This window comes from Triturus cristatus, chromosome 3_2 (genome assembly GCF_964204655.1).
Source record: "Triturus cristatus chromosome 3_2, aTriCri1.1, whole genome shotgun sequence".
In the NCBI taxonomy this organism is placed as follows: Eukaryota; Metazoa; Chordata; class Amphibia; order Caudata; family Salamandridae; genus Triturus; species Triturus cristatus.
The window spans coordinates 90920650-90936265 of record NC_140584.1 but is presented as its reverse complement, the minus strand read 5'-3'; the positions used below and the strand labels follow the sequence as shown (position 1 = coordinate 90936265).

The following is a 15616-nucleotide window of genomic DNA, read 5'->3' as shown; positions in this document are numbered from 1 at the left end:
ATTGAAGTAAGTTCTTCCTTTGCAAGAGGGGCGTGGCTGTCAATAGTGCTGCAGTTGCAATGCCACTAGGGTGCAGGGGCTTGAGGAGCCCGCTTCACCCGAATTACTGGCTGCTGTGTAATACTAAACCTAGATGTGTGGGAACCAAATCCCATGCTTGCATTAGAGGCTGGGGTTCCCTTGCTATGCCAATGTTCATGCTGAATTTCACATGGATGGCGTGTGATGCTATTTTATGCATATATCACAGCGAACAAGAAATACAAAACGTTGATCTAACATCCTTGTACCATAAAAAAGAACATGCAGCAAAAGAAAAGACTGCATATGCAAGCTCAATCAGCCAGAACAAAGAAATAGGTACAAGCAGACTGAAATTGTGAATGCAAAAAAAAAGTAAATAGTAGCATAAGCAAAACAAATTAAAGATGTCGAAGCAACCCATATTGGGCTCTCTTTTCTGGTTCTTTATGGCTCCCAAAGCCCAGCTTTAAAACTGCTTGCTTACTTGTCTTAGAAACAATATTTTCCATTGGCTAATTAGCTTCCCCTTCATGATTAACTGGTCTGTGACATTAGCAAACTGCCCATGTGACCATGTATCAACCCACAATACTATGCATATAGTGCTCGTCTGTAAAATGTATACCAACCACAGGAAGTGCTACATCATTCTAGTGTTAAGGTCACTCAATTTCTTACAATGTCGACCTGCATATCTATTTTTACAAACCCTGCCCACCCTGGATACATGCTGCACTATGTCAAGTTACCTGTGAGCGGTGTTTAAAGCTAGGAAGAAACTCTAAATATATGCAATGATGTTTTTATGGCTAAAAGTTTAAACTGTGTGGTTTTACTTATTTGTACAAAGATTTTAAGGTATTGTGATGTACTGCATTGTGCTTTTTCTGACTTTAAATGAAATTGAATAAAGTATTTAACCACATACGAGTTGCACAGCGAGTGAGTGGTGTGAGTGATCGTGAGATGTAGGAGTATGAATGGGTTTTAGTTGAGGGATATTGTCATTGACCAAGGCAGGCTGAATGTGTGCTGTGGCTCAATGGTTGGTTTTATAGGTGAATTATATCACGACAAACTAGTTATTGGTGGCGTGAGTGGAGGTCAATATAAATGATGGATAGCGAGTGAACATGTAATGTTATGGACAGAAGTATGTGCGCATGCATGGGGCGGGTGGTGTAAGGGAAGTGGGTTGCTGAGTCTCTTTGTGAGTTGCCATGTAGTATATGTAGCTGTAAATGAATAGGTGGTGTGGTAAGTGTTTGCTGGTCAGATATGATCTCAATATCAGTTGTTGATGATGCAGTGCTAGGTGACTGCGAATTAATGGTGTAATCCCGCAACAGATTCGATCCCACTGGCACTGTGACCTGCTGGCACACACTGGCAAAAATGAATATGGCATTGATTGGCAGAGCAGCTCGATAAACAGATGTTTGTCATTACGTACACGGATTTAAATTAGTATGCCTCAGTATATTTAAAAAGATCTTTCTTTATTAAGTATGCATAGGCATTTTGCTTATTGTGAAAGCATTGCGTGAGTTTTGGCAGTTCTCGTTAAACTAAAATGAAAGTTATGCTAAAGTTAAAGTTATACTGCACCAAGATGGCCACCATAGTTTTGCCTATTACTTTATGAACATACCCGGCTCATTCCTTTAATAATGACTGGGGTTCCATGCTCTTGCAGAAGCGCGGGTACTCTGTAGTAGTGCTGTGCTGCACCAGATGTTTGAATGGCGATAGTAACAGACTTGTAGGCGATGGGGGGACACATGTACGGACTGATAATATTGCTGCTGCTTTGCTCTGCCGGTCTTGTGCTCGCTGCTGAAAAGGTAGAGCCGCTGCAGTCAGGCACTGGAGACTATGCGACAAGGAGCCATCAAAGGCTGCCACATAAGCAGAGTGATTCTGCAACCAGACCAGACCTCACCAGCGCCAGAAGCTGAGACAGGGTGTGCAGGGCTCAATTGAGCCAGATTCAGTTCCGCTGGGGAGCAGTCCACTGCACAAGTCACTGCGGCTACAGGGCTCACCAATTGCCGCAACACCAGCTCGTCTAGAAACCTGAAGTAAGTGTGTCTGACTGAGCCCATAGTGCCAGTATGTAATAGTTTAGCAAATTTGCTATGGCTGCAATTAATAAATAAAACAAATACTTCAATAATTCTGAGCTACCTGCGCCCCCGGCCTGTAGTGTACTGGGTTTGAGAACTGTGCAGTCACGCAGTCTGACTCTGCTCTGCTTAGAGCTAAACAGAAGAGCAACCTGCCCCCCTAGATACAACCAGAAAATGGCAATGGCCAAGAGGTGGTGCTCTTCATAGGTGCAGATTGTCGTCTCTTTTACCTTTAGCAGGAGCAACTCACAACAAATTATACCCTGGGGGGGCGGGGGGGCTAAAGACCCGCTCCAACTGACTGCTCAATTTAAGATTTTGCGACATCAAGTCGTCCTGCTATGTAACTAACAAACAATTGTATAATACACCTATCTTATCTATACTTCTTATAGCCTCAACCAAAGGATTACACTTTACCCCTATCTGCTTCTGACTTCTATATAAAAAGTCCCTGACCTGCAGATATTTAAAGAAGTCAGTTTTTAACAGTGAATGTTTTTCAGCCAGAAATATAAAAAGAGGAGAGGCCTTCGTTGTCATAAAAGTCACCGATTTGCTTTATTCCCTTAGATCTCCATCTATCCATTATCAGATCCCAAAAGACATCTGGTAGTAAAGTCAAAGCATCCGTAGGTGTATAAATACATATCCCCTTGATGTGAAGGTTACTCTGAACCGCCTTCCAAACCTTAAATGCAGAAATGCAGTTACCACAACCTTAAACCTGTTTTTTTTTTAAATAATAGCTTGGCTCCAGAATCCTAAATAAACAGTTCTTAGCTGCTAACCCAAGTAGCATCTGATATATTGACGGTGCTTCAGCATCGTTGCCCAACCTCCTCCCCTGTTAACATGATTCACATATTTTGTAAAGTACAAGCGAAATAATCAAATGTAAAATTAGGGACTGCCCACCCCCACGCTTATGAGGTAGTGACATGTATTTGAGTGCTCTACGGGACTTGCCCTGCCCCCATAGAAATCTTGCACATATGGATTGAAATATTTGCAGCTGCGCCCGTGTTGATTTGAGTGGAACTGCTCTAAAGAAATATAGAACTTTGGGTAGAATCTTCATTTTAAGGACGTTACACCTCCCTACCAGTGACAGGTGCAGACATTCAATACGCTCTAATTCTTGCTTAATTCCAGAAAGGATAGAGCCCCAATTAGCCTTAACTAATTCCTGCAGACACAACCAGATTTTAACCCCCAAGTATATAACTCCATCAGTTACCTTTGGGTCGCCTGAGCAGGTTGCATTAGTGCAGATAATCTGTGTTTTAGTTGGCTGAGTTTATACCTTGACACCGTACCAAACTTATTAGCAAGTCGTTCTATCTCAGGCATGGCTGCACCTGGATCTGAAGTCACAACCGCGATGTTGTCAGCATAAGCCAACACCCGGAACTGGTGCTGCCCACATATTACAGAGCTGATCTTTTTGCTGCCTTCCAACATAGTTATAAAAGGATTGATAGACAAGGCAAACAAAATAAGGGAGCATGGACAGGCCAGCCTTGTCCCCCTCATTATACAAACTGGCTTTGACTCCTTAACCATTATACATATCCTGGCAATGGGAGATTTATACTTGACTTGAATGGCCTTGATAAAACCCGACCCAATCCCAACCTACGTAATACCGCCCATAAAAATCCCCAGAAGACACAGTCAAATGTCTTTATGGCATCTAGTAAACCAGACCCATAGTAGTATGTTGTACCTTTTCTAGGTCCAACAGAGTAACTACACTGTTAATATGATTGACCGTGCCCCTGCCTGGTAAAAAGCCATGCTGGTAAATAGAGACCAAAGGGATAATAACCCAAGCCAACCTTGTTGCCAAGATTTTGGCATAGATTTTCCCATCACAATTTATTAGGGATATCAGTCTTTAGGAGCTCGATAAAGTCGGGCGCTTATCTTTATAAAAAATGTTTAAAAAAACAATAACGTTTGCCTCATCCCAAGCGGGTGGAGCGTTTCTCGTAGAGTAGCCAACATTTCACCTTTTAGCCCCAGGAAGAAGGTTTTGTAAACTTCCAGAGGGAGCTTATCTGGAAGCCCGTCACCTTGCCACTGGATAATGAGTGGATTGCCTCTTCTAGCTCTACCATATGAATGGGGGTCTCCAACATAATCTGTTCTTCCCGACCTAGCACTTCAGTATATAGATTTTGTAACAGCCTCTCCCCCGTTAGACCACCGAAATTGCTCTCAGCATAAAGCACCACATAAAATGCATGAAATACATCTAAAATCCTGTCACTTGTTTCCACTGCCCTACCCCCTGAGTCAATCATAGTGCTGGTTCTTTGTGCTGCTTCCTTGAATCATAACCTTTGTGCCAGACATCGCACTGTAGTTTCACCGTATTCATAGATCTCTTCTCTATATGGCTTATATTTACTAGCGATTTCCTTGCTCCAAAAAAGATTAATTTTAGCCTTACAGTGGGCTATCGCTGTTTGTAATGGATTTATGACAGCACCAGCGAATATCCCTTGCATAAGTTTCTCCTCAGCAATTCTGAGATCATTCAAAAGACCCTTCATATCAAGTTTAAATTGTCTCTGTCTTAAGAGCCTATAGCTGAGGGCTTCCCCCATGAATCCGGCCTTTAAGGCATCCCAGGCTGTAGCCCTAGAGGTTGACTCTCTATTGATATCAAGAAACTGCACTAGCCAGTTTTTAATATGGTTAAGAAACTGAGTATCCAGCAAAAGCTTCCTATCAAAGGAAAAGGACCTTGCCGGAGTGAATTTGCTGGTGGCCGGAATATCTAACAAAAGCGGGCCGTGATCCGCCATTATCCGTGGCCCCACCTGAATCTTAGTCCCAGATGTAAGTGCCCTTGACATACAAAAATAGTCCAACCAGACCAGTTTATTGTGTGGGTGTGAAAGAAATGTGAATCCTGGATTTGGGTACTTCAGAGTGTGCCACACATCAACCAGTCCGTGGTCAACCAATAACTGCTCCAATGCCCTTAAAACTTTGGGTTTTCTCCCCCTGTAATTGCTGTTATTCGACTTCAATTGGTGACAACCCAAGTGAATGTTAAGGTCCCCACATAAAATCAGAGGAGTAAGCCACAATGCCAGTTCTACATTCAACCCTTCCAGTACTGCTGCCTCATCTAGTTTCGACCCATAGACCGAGCACAAAACAAACTTGGCAGCCCCTAAAACACATTCCATAATAACCTATCTACCCTGAATCCCCTGTTTTGCCAAGATGGCGACTCCCCTGTTTGTGGTAGCCTGTAGTGTACCGACAATCAATGTAAAGCCAAGCTCATTCAAAACCCTCTGTTTAGTCCACGTAATAAATGTTTCCTGTAAGCTGGCAACATGTTGGGACTGGTGGAAAGTCAAAGCACATTCTCCCCCCATCTTGAAAATCATAATGACACTCTCAAGCGGCACACTGAGCCCACTGAACCAATTATGGTTGTATAATCGGGGCTTCCTTTGAATGAACCTGCAGTGGGAGGAACACCTTCAGCAGAATAACTGAGATTTTTTGGCATACCAGAGGGAGACGAGGGGCAGGACATACGGAAATTTGTGGTGGACCTGTTTATTGAGTCCTTTCCGGATTTATCAGTGTGGAATTGGGGCCAAGAAATCCAGCGGGCACACCGATTTCCGTTTACAGACATAACTTCCTAAATACCGCCGTTTAAATCACATAGGCAGTATAATATATACATTTTCTATTCCAGTCTTAGAATACTGATACATACAATAAATGTTTGTGTTCTCTGATGATGTTGCTCTTCCTTTATAAGTATAGTTTATAAAAAATGGCAGCTTATCTCAAATATTTACAATAAATTATAAAGTGTTCATACTAGTGCCATTTTGAAGTTTATTTACAAATTATTAGCATTATGTTTCAGCACATCAAAGCTTGCGGTCCAGTTTTTAAAATAGAGTCTGCCACTCAAACCAGTCAGCAGTGTTCTTTACTGAACATTTTTCATAGTAGCCATGTCTGTGAGAGGAACTCAAGTCTTATATTCAAAGACTTACCTGGATGCCAAAATGTGAGGGGTTTCAACTGTTTTCCGCACACATTCTCCAAGAGCAGAGCCTTTTAGCTTTGTAAAAAGCCACACTACGAAAATTTTTCCCCTCAGTCGCACAACAAATATGAGAACAGTTTCATAAAAATGGGTTGTCGACAATACTCCGCAGAATGCTAATGTGAAGAATACAAATGTATATGATATGGAATGGTTTTACCTATACAGCCACTTCAGTGGAGAGTATACTTTTAGAGGTAAGGCTAAAGTGATGGTTCTGTTTATCATTACATTTTTCAGTTATGTATTTAATGTACCGCAGTCATGAAGACCCAGCACAAGTGCCCCATATCCTCTGTTTGTCATTTATTGAATTCAAGTATATATATTTTTGAGAACAAAGGCACCAAAACTAATCAAAATAGAAAAATAACATTGATATGCCTGCACATAAGTGCTGACCATTACCAGCATAATTGAAGACATGTTAATGCTTCCTCGCAAAACCAAAAGTCCTCTTTCAGTTCTATGGACAGTAAAAACGGCAGGGCACATATCTTAGAAATATTTTGTGTTCCGTGTTTTAAAATGGAATATCAATGACTTAGGGCCTGATTATGCGTCGAAAGACCGCCAGATTCGCGGTGGCTGTGGTCCGTCCGCCCCATTACGACTTCAAAAGTTGTTGTGGCAGAGGACCCCCGCCATTGGATACATTCAGGTCGGCACAACATATGCCCCCCTATTTGTATTCCACCAAAGTTCCAGCACCGCATGGATGTCACCATCCATGCCGTGCTGGAACTTTCTTACAGTTCCCAATGCAGTGTCTGTTTTTCAGGCACCGCCATGGGAAAGGCAAAGGACCATCTGCCTTACATGAGTTCAACAAGTAATAAAACGGGCAGTCCTTACGTGGCTTTGGCACAGCTGTGTCGGTGGAGAGCCGGCGCAACTGCGCCAAAGTCGTAATCAGGCCCTTAATTCTCTCACAATGTTAACTAGAGATGGGGTATGCAAAAAAGAGAGAGAATTAGAAGGCGTACAAAGTGAAAATGCCTAAGTAGACAAAGGGACATTTTTTATAGAAGATTAGAATATTGAGAGATTCATTGATGACAATGATGTGGCTCAGGGCCAATAATGGCTACCCCAGCATTGATATTATGCTCCAACATTCCATTATTTGTCTTTCTATTTCTCCCTTCTTAACTTATAACATTTTAACCTCAGCATGTAAATGTTCGAATTGTTTTACAGCCCTTCTGCCTTGGGTTAAAAATGTTATAGGTCCTCAGCTGGGCTCAGACCTTTAACTCTGGATCAGGGTCTTTAAGAACCTTTATAACCCTCGTCAGCAGGATATAATGCTATATCAATACTCCTCTTGGACCTCCTTCAGTGTCTATGAAATACACCTTACAAGCCTAAAGTTAGGACTAGATGCACAATTGGGCCATGAAGTGCTCGTTTGAGTGTACAAGCCTTCCATTTCATCACTGTAAGACAATAAATGAACCAGTGAACTTACAAGATGTAGCAGATGACACCTATACTCCACATATCTGTTGCATATCCGATTGGTTCATAGTTTATGACCTCAGGTGCCACAAATTCGGGAGTTCCAAAGAGGACTTTCAATGATGATGTGCTTTCTGCAGTGGAATGAAGACAAGACATTGCCAACATCGTTTTGAAATACATAAGATTCTCTTTTTTTTAACAATAACTTTTCATTTAATTTGCAGAACACACAGTTATCATTGCATAGGATAATAGCAAGGTTGTAACATACAAAACAAAATGTCAATGCCATCTGTATATTGACCAATGCCATTTAACAAAGATCTGGTAACAACTGAATAGTGGTACATAAGGTGTGAGAACACACCAATGTAAAGCCACAAATTCAGACCATTTTGATACACCCCCATTTGTGATGTTTAAATGAAAGAGTCAATCCTAGGACAGTTACAACAAGGGGTATCCCCCTCCTGAGCTCCCTTCATTCCAGGTACTCTCTTCCCCCCCAGATCCTCCAATATCAGACCTCCATCGGGTTAGCATTATTTTCCCGGTAGCTCAAAGATTTGTGGGTTAGTATATGTGCAAGAAATCACAATTTCTCAGTACATCGTGTAGTGTAAATATCGCCTAATATATATGAGATTCTCAATCATTTGCACTTATTCTAACTGTGGCAAAAATAGACAGTTGGCAAAGTCTTTACCTTATACACACTAGCAGAATGGTGAGGTACTCCTTTTATATGCAGGGGAGAAAATATTTTTGGGGCCTTGTTGTTACCAAAGTGGAAAGGAGTTTATTTCTGAAACAATGAATCTAAGAGTTTATAGTAAGCAAATAGAAGTCTCAGTCTAATAAAAAATGAACATATTTGTGTATTTAAAGCACAATGTAATGTTTGAATGTACACAGCATTACATCGGACGCATGTAATGGGATGTGGATGCTAATATGTCAATATTCTTCAATTTACAACATTGTTCATTAACTCTACTTCAGAGGCTTTTTCTCCGCAAATTTGAGTTTTTGGAAAATGATCATTCCCACTATTGTTTGATTGCATTTCACACGTTACTGTAAATACACATACCCGAGACATCCAACATTTTAGCTTCACAATCATCAGGCTCCTTGCCCTAGATCAAAGGTCTGGAATATGTCACATCATAGACCCATTAAATTGAATACCATGGATGTACAAACCGTTTCACTGTTGAAAAATGTTGCTGAACATTTTCACACACACATTTAGCACATGAGATTTTTCCTCCGAAAAGTAATTTGTATCTACTATAAACCCTGATGTTTTGTCACATACATTTTTCTGGATCATTTATTACCATTAACAGAAAGACTTACCAGTATATTTGGCCTCTTGCCATTCGTCTGTATGGGAAAGCGTGTTGACAGAGTTGCTTCTCTCATCTTAATTGTAGTTCAGCACACTAGTTTGAAGTTGCTTAACATTAGTTCAGCAACAGATATTAAAAGTAGAGATGGCCTCTCCGCTCCTGAATCTGAGCCCATATGACCGTGCTAACTAGCAGCTAATCATGCTACTACCACTGTGCAACATAATATTGGCAAAAGATGTGGCCAGCCAACTCCAGATTTCTGGAGGAGGACCAATTCTCTCCAACAGTGACAACTGAGCTTTTGCAATGGTCAAGGCCTGAATCCACTTTTCAAGTGGCTCTTGATTCAGGACAAAGGAGATAACACTGCCATGATCTTATTAAATCCCTTGGCCATGTTTTATATGATTTACCATGATATTCCGGTCAGCTCAGTGGACAAGACTGGGATACAGGGAATGGTCCTCACTTGGTTCAAATCTTTTTTGACCAATCACATCCATCTTGTATCTACCCCAGTTTACATCAGAAAAGGTTGTCATTCATTGTGGAGTCTCCTGTTGCACACTGAGTTGGATTCTCCACCCACAGCCTTATCTAAAGCCAAGGTGCTAGGTATCTCATCTGACTATTACTCCCCATTAAAAGCAAAAATCAACACTGTGCTTTCTTTGTGCTTTAATACTACAACATTTGATGCATATTTTCCCTTTTCTGTCTGTGTACAAATATACCCCCTTAGTGCCTGTCCTTGTTCTTTCTTGGCTGGATGACTAACAGCCTGCACCTGGACTTTTCCAGTTACCTACATTGCAAACTGCACCGTATTCAGAAATAAGCCATGGGGATTACTAGCAAACTGCAAAAATGTGATCATGTACCAAAAGCCCAAAATGCCCTTCACTGGCTGCCAACTGTGCAAAGAGGGTAATTTAAGGGCCATTTCAATAGCCCATAAGATCTTCTATGGATAAGATTGAGACAACTCTGGTGCGCCATGCCCCTAGCTGATCCTTGAGATCATCACATCATCTTTTGGACAATATGCTTCAAGTGAAAATATCCCCTCAATGTGCCCATTCTTTTTACTAGGTCTTACCAAAACATAGGAACTCTGTCCTGCGTTCATAAAGAACCAAAACAACCATGTAGCCTCAGACGAGCACCGACATTTTACCATTCAATTTTGTTAATTGTTGTTCTTTTGTTGTTGTTACTGTCTCATTTTAGAAATAATATTTTAACTTTGCTGAAATGTTAATTTTCCAAAGTTTTCAGAGTAATTTTTTTTAATGAAGTTCGTAAAGTTTATTAGAGAATGTGTGCGTTTGAGCAAGCATACAACAATTGATAGGGACACAGATGGAGACCACCAAATTGAATAACTGCTATCAGTGGTAACCGAGATCTATCGTGGGTCGTCCACAGAACATAATCCAATCACAGGCACTCCCTCTACACCCCTGATGGTTTCAAGTTATTCTCCATAGACTTACAGTGTAATTGTGGTTCCGTCCCATCACCGTTACGCTTTGTAGCATCTTAGGTGGAGGCCTTTCTGTAAAGCACAATATGAATATTGCCCAGCACTTTATGCAGATGTGTGAATGTAGATCTCATGCATAAAGCTCATCCAAAGATGATGATGTTTTAAAAAAAACTTTTTAACAGTATGTCAATGGCACGAAAAATAATTCCTAGTTATTGGTGCAGACAGCAAGATGCCCAAAGGAAAAGCTTGCTTCACTAGCAATCTGCACCTCTGTCCGAAACCTGCAGCCAGTCAATGAGATGTTCTAAAGAAACCTAATCTATTATCCTCAAACCTTTCAAATTACCGTCCAATCTCATTGCTTCCTTTATTGGGCAAGCTCTTGGATGGACTAATTAATGTACAGCCTACAGAGTTCCTTGTATCTAATAACATCTTAGATTACTCACAATCGAGTTTCAGACCATCCCATAGTACTGGACTGCCTTGGTTGCAGTGACTGACCATATCAGAGGCTTGTTAGACACCAATATTCCAGCCATGCTAATATTACTCAATCTGTCAGCGGCATTTAACACAGTGTCCCATTCTAAATTATTACTTAGGCAACAGGGGATTAGCATTCATGGGACAGCTCTAAACTGGTTCGGAGACTTTCTGTCTAACAGAACCCAAACCATCATCCTTGGTTCTTTCAAATCCCGCACGGTACTATTAGAAAAAGGGGTGCCCCAGGGCTCATGTCTTAGCCCGCTACATTTTAATATATAAGTGGCCCCTCTTGCCACGAATGTAAGAGCTTTCCGTTTTGAGATCATTACTTATGCTGACGATACACAGTTAGCACTCTCCTTTGATAAAAACCTAGTTAAACCAAAACAATGCTTTTTAGATGGAATGAAGGCAATAGCCTCATGGATGACAGAAAACTGTCTCAAGCTTAACATGGTAAAAACAGAGATTATGTTGTTTGGCAAGGCGCAACAAATATGGTCTGCTGATTGGTGGCCAGCTGAACTAGGAACTGCTCCTTTGCCTAAATTGGTGGTTAAGAATCTGGGAGTTCGCATAGACCAACCTCTTACAATGAAACAACAGGTGATGTCCACCTTTGGCTGCTGTTTCCATATTATGCATATGCTGAGCAGAGCTCTCCCATTCATCCCATTCTCTGCAAGAAAAACGGTGGCCCTGGCGATTAGTCGTCTGGATTACTGCAACGTGTTGCTGGCTTCGGCTAATGAGACGCTGCGATCTAAACTGCAGTGGTGCAGAATACTGTAGCCTGCCTTATCTGTAATCTGCCTGCTTTGACCGCCTCTGCAACCCTCCTTCAAACTCTTCATTGGGGTCCAGTGCGGAAGAGAATTATCTTCAAACTGTGCCGTTTTACTCACAAAGCCTTAACTGGATGTGGCCCTGTTTACTTAGCCAACAAACTTTGACAGTACCAGCCGCCTAGACTGTTGAGATCAAGTGACAAATCTCTGTTAAGTATCCCACGTATCAAGAAGTCCCGCTTGGGCGGCAGGTCCTTCTCATATTTGGCCCCTTTATATTGGAATAAGCTACCACATGATATTAGGACCTGTATGTATCATTTTCGCATTAGGTGACTACTGAAGACAGTTTTGTTCTGAGATGGTTGTGCTATGCTGCTTGGCTGCGCAGAGATACCCCTCGGGTGATTTGAATGTGTTATAAATGGCATTAATATTAAAAAACGGGCCAGACTGCCCATCTTTTCCATCGGATATTTCTCCAGTAGGGTGGAGCCTCTGTAGGCCGGTACTGGTGCTTCTGCCACTTTCTCCAGCTCCCCTGTATAATCCAGCAGGCACACTGGGCTTCAGGAGCAAGGGAGAAGAAATGAAGAAGGGAGCAGGGCTGGATTGTACATTTTTACCGGGGCTGCTTTTGGTTCCCATTCGACCCAGATTTTAGACCTCACTTTTCAGCCCAAATCTTGCATTTTTTAACTTTGTACATGCTGAAGTGTCTTGTATATATGTGCAAAGCAGGACCCTTCTGGTCCCTGAAGGACTCCATAGTCATGAGATAAGTGAAGGCTGTGTCTAAGTGTATTTAAATAAAGTTGATGACACAGTGCGAGTCAAGTTAATGGTTGCACTCTGATGAATAAAGATGTGCACTACAGAGTTCCAAGTGTGGTGTGGTTATTTGCATGCTATCCAGCTGGGCAGAACGCTACAACTGAAAACGTTTCAGGGGATCTGCAAGCCAAAGATCCAAGAGTGATCTTCCAAAGGGTTTGCCGAGATTCAGAAAACTGGTCATGCGTGCCACATGTGCCCTGTTTGAGGTGTTAATCAATGGTTGGCGTATGTGGAGTCAAAGTGTCATTCCAGCGAGTGCAAGGTTTTTGAAGAAGGCGAAGGCCCTATGGAAATGTTCAGTCTCAAACCGGCAAGAACATTCAAAAGAAGACATACTGCACCATGGCATAACACAGAGCCATCATTCATACAGAGAAACGCTAAAGATAATGACAACTAGGTACAGAGATGTGCTGAAGGCCGTGCTAGTCCAGTAAAGCACACCAAAAGTTGAAGCAAACAAGTGGCAAGAAACATTGAGGCAGCGACATTCAAGAATGAACAGGACAAGGTTACTTAAAAGAGCCACACAGTAAAGAGAGCCATCCGACCTGAGCACCGGATGTAGCGACCAAATAAAACACACGGGGTTGTGCATACGGAGCTGTAGGTGCCAAATGGATGATCACAGAAGTCGCCAGTTGCACTCAGCACAACGCAAGAAGTCCTTGAGAGCTTGGAGGTCTCCAATGGCCACAGAGAAGAAGGCCAGGTATGGGGCTGCCATCTTTTTTAAACTGCCATTCCCTTTTGATACCACCAAAAAACAGAATTTTGCTGCCAGATGGACTGCCTGGATTGAAAAATGCAATGATTTTATGCTGCATGAGATACTCAGCCTAGAAAGAGTGCTCATGGCTGCAAGAGCAGAAGTACATGCAGATAGACAAGCCGCTGATATGGAGGCCAGAGACGCCTAGAGTGAATCAGCATTGAGCATGAAAAGTAAGCAGAGACACAAGGCCAATGGCCATAAAGTGAGGTCTCCGAAGAAAAATAAAGTATGTTTCATATATGGATTCTCCTTTCCCACCATTGGACAGTTGTGCAAAAGCTGCAGGAAAGAAAATAATTTCATGACTATGTGTTTAGTGAAGGAGAAACCAATGACATCAGACTGAGAAGACAAAATAGATGCCAGAAAGTTTCAGAAGCAGTCTAGCCACACACACAAGGCCAAGCGACAACATAATTTGAGACATGTTGAAACAGAATGATGTTGATTGCCATACAAGTCGTCGTCCAAGAGCTCGTCAACATCATTGTCGAGCGACGGTGAAGAAGATGGCACACGTGGGTTTGACTTCATGCAGAGAAGAGTCCACATTCAAGAGAGATCGTTGTGTGAAACAACTAAAATCCTATGGACATTGCACTAAGACACTCTATAAGTCAATGGTAGGCACATATCTTTTATCATCGGCAGTGGTGCCTCAATAAACATAATGCTTGCCAAACATACCATGAACTGTCTCTGGTGCCCCAGCTCACGTAGTTGAAACCAAAGGTATACATGTGGGCTGTTTGTACCCCATCGCAGAGTCAAGTATCATTTGTAGAGACCATGTGACACAAGAAGACGAAGGTACAAGCAACAATACATGTTCTTCAAGGCACTTCATCAAGCTCCTGCTTATTCAGTTTCAGCGGTCTGATTTCTAATACCTGCGATGTAAATGCCCATGCGGACATACTAAGTTAGTTTTTATCATTGTTTCACAGACTTGGAAAGCTTAAAACCATGAATGTGCAGCTTCACATCAATAAGGACATTTGTCCTGTTGTCCAATGACATCGAACTGTTTTTCACCTACAGGCAGCTTTTGAAAAGGAACTAGAAACGTTGCTAAAACATGAGATCATTGAACGCTCTTCAAGTGCGATGCCATGGGTTTCACCCATTGTAGTGGTGGCAAAAAAAGGATAGTGAAGGGGCAGTTCGCATCTGTGTTGACATGTGCGAAGCTAACAAGGCATTCAAGAGAGAACGATATCCAGGTCCACACATTACAGATGTGATTACAGAGCTGAATGGCGCCAAAGTCTTTTCCTGCCTTGATTTGAACAAAGGCTACCATCAACTTGAACTGGAAGAAAATTGCAGGTACATTATGATCTTTTCAACCCATGTGGGTTTTTTCAGATATAAACTTTGGGGTGTCGTCAGCTGCGGAAGTCACGAATCTGCCATTTACTCTCTGATGCAGGTCTCACATTGAATGCATACAAGCGTGAGTTCCACAAAACGAAACTCAAATTATTTGGACATGTTTTCTGTGATGCAGGAATGAGACCAGACCCAACCCAGACAAAGTATACACTTTATCATCCACTCGTCCCCCACAAGATGTAACCATGTTGCGGTCCTTCATTGGCATGGCCAGCTACTGTTTCAGGTACATTTGTTACTTTGTAAATGTGAATGTGGTGAGGCACTCTGTGTTATTCAAAAGTTCAAAAGCTTTGTATAATGTTAATCCATTTAGGTACAAAAGGGGTGACGCCCTCTGATTTAGAGGCATAAATAAAAGGTTACTAGAAAAACGCTGGGTGATTCACACCTAACGTCCCCTGGTTGCGCACTGGAGGGTTGCACTACCCTTTTTAAAAAAAAAGTAAACATATGTAGTCAAATAATCTGTTTTTTTCAACTTTCGATGATTTATTGACTTTTTATTGATGCACAAAGTTAATCGTCACGTGCATTTTAACGTTATCTGTCAGAAACAATTACTCTCTTTTTACAGTTGATTAGGACACTGCCATGTTAACATTCCCAATGCATTTCGGGATTAACCCTTCATCAGGGGAGTCATTACTCTAGTCAATGCCTTTTGGTGAACTAAGTGTAATAGGTTAGCAGTGCTTACGATATCTTTCAGCACTGTCAGCTTAACACAGGTATTACAGTGTCAACTTCTTGATGGTGTTTGTGA

At 41.8% G+C, this 15616-nt stretch overlaps 1 protein-coding gene across 3 annotated transcripts in view; it reads right to left on the bottom strand.

Annotated features, from left to right (window-relative positions):
* Positions 1-15616, bottom strand: part of MYLK (myosin light chain kinase) — a 1478514-nt gene that overhangs the window by 50164 nt on the left and 1412734 nt on the right. For all 3 annotated transcript variants that reach the window (XM_085647312.1, XM_085647311.1, XM_085647313.1), the window contains one exon: positions 7721-7844. In XM_085647312.1, coding sequence (XP_085503438.1) covers positions 7721-7844 — 124 coding nt within the window. The remainder of the gene's footprint in view (positions 1-7720; positions 7845-15616) is intronic.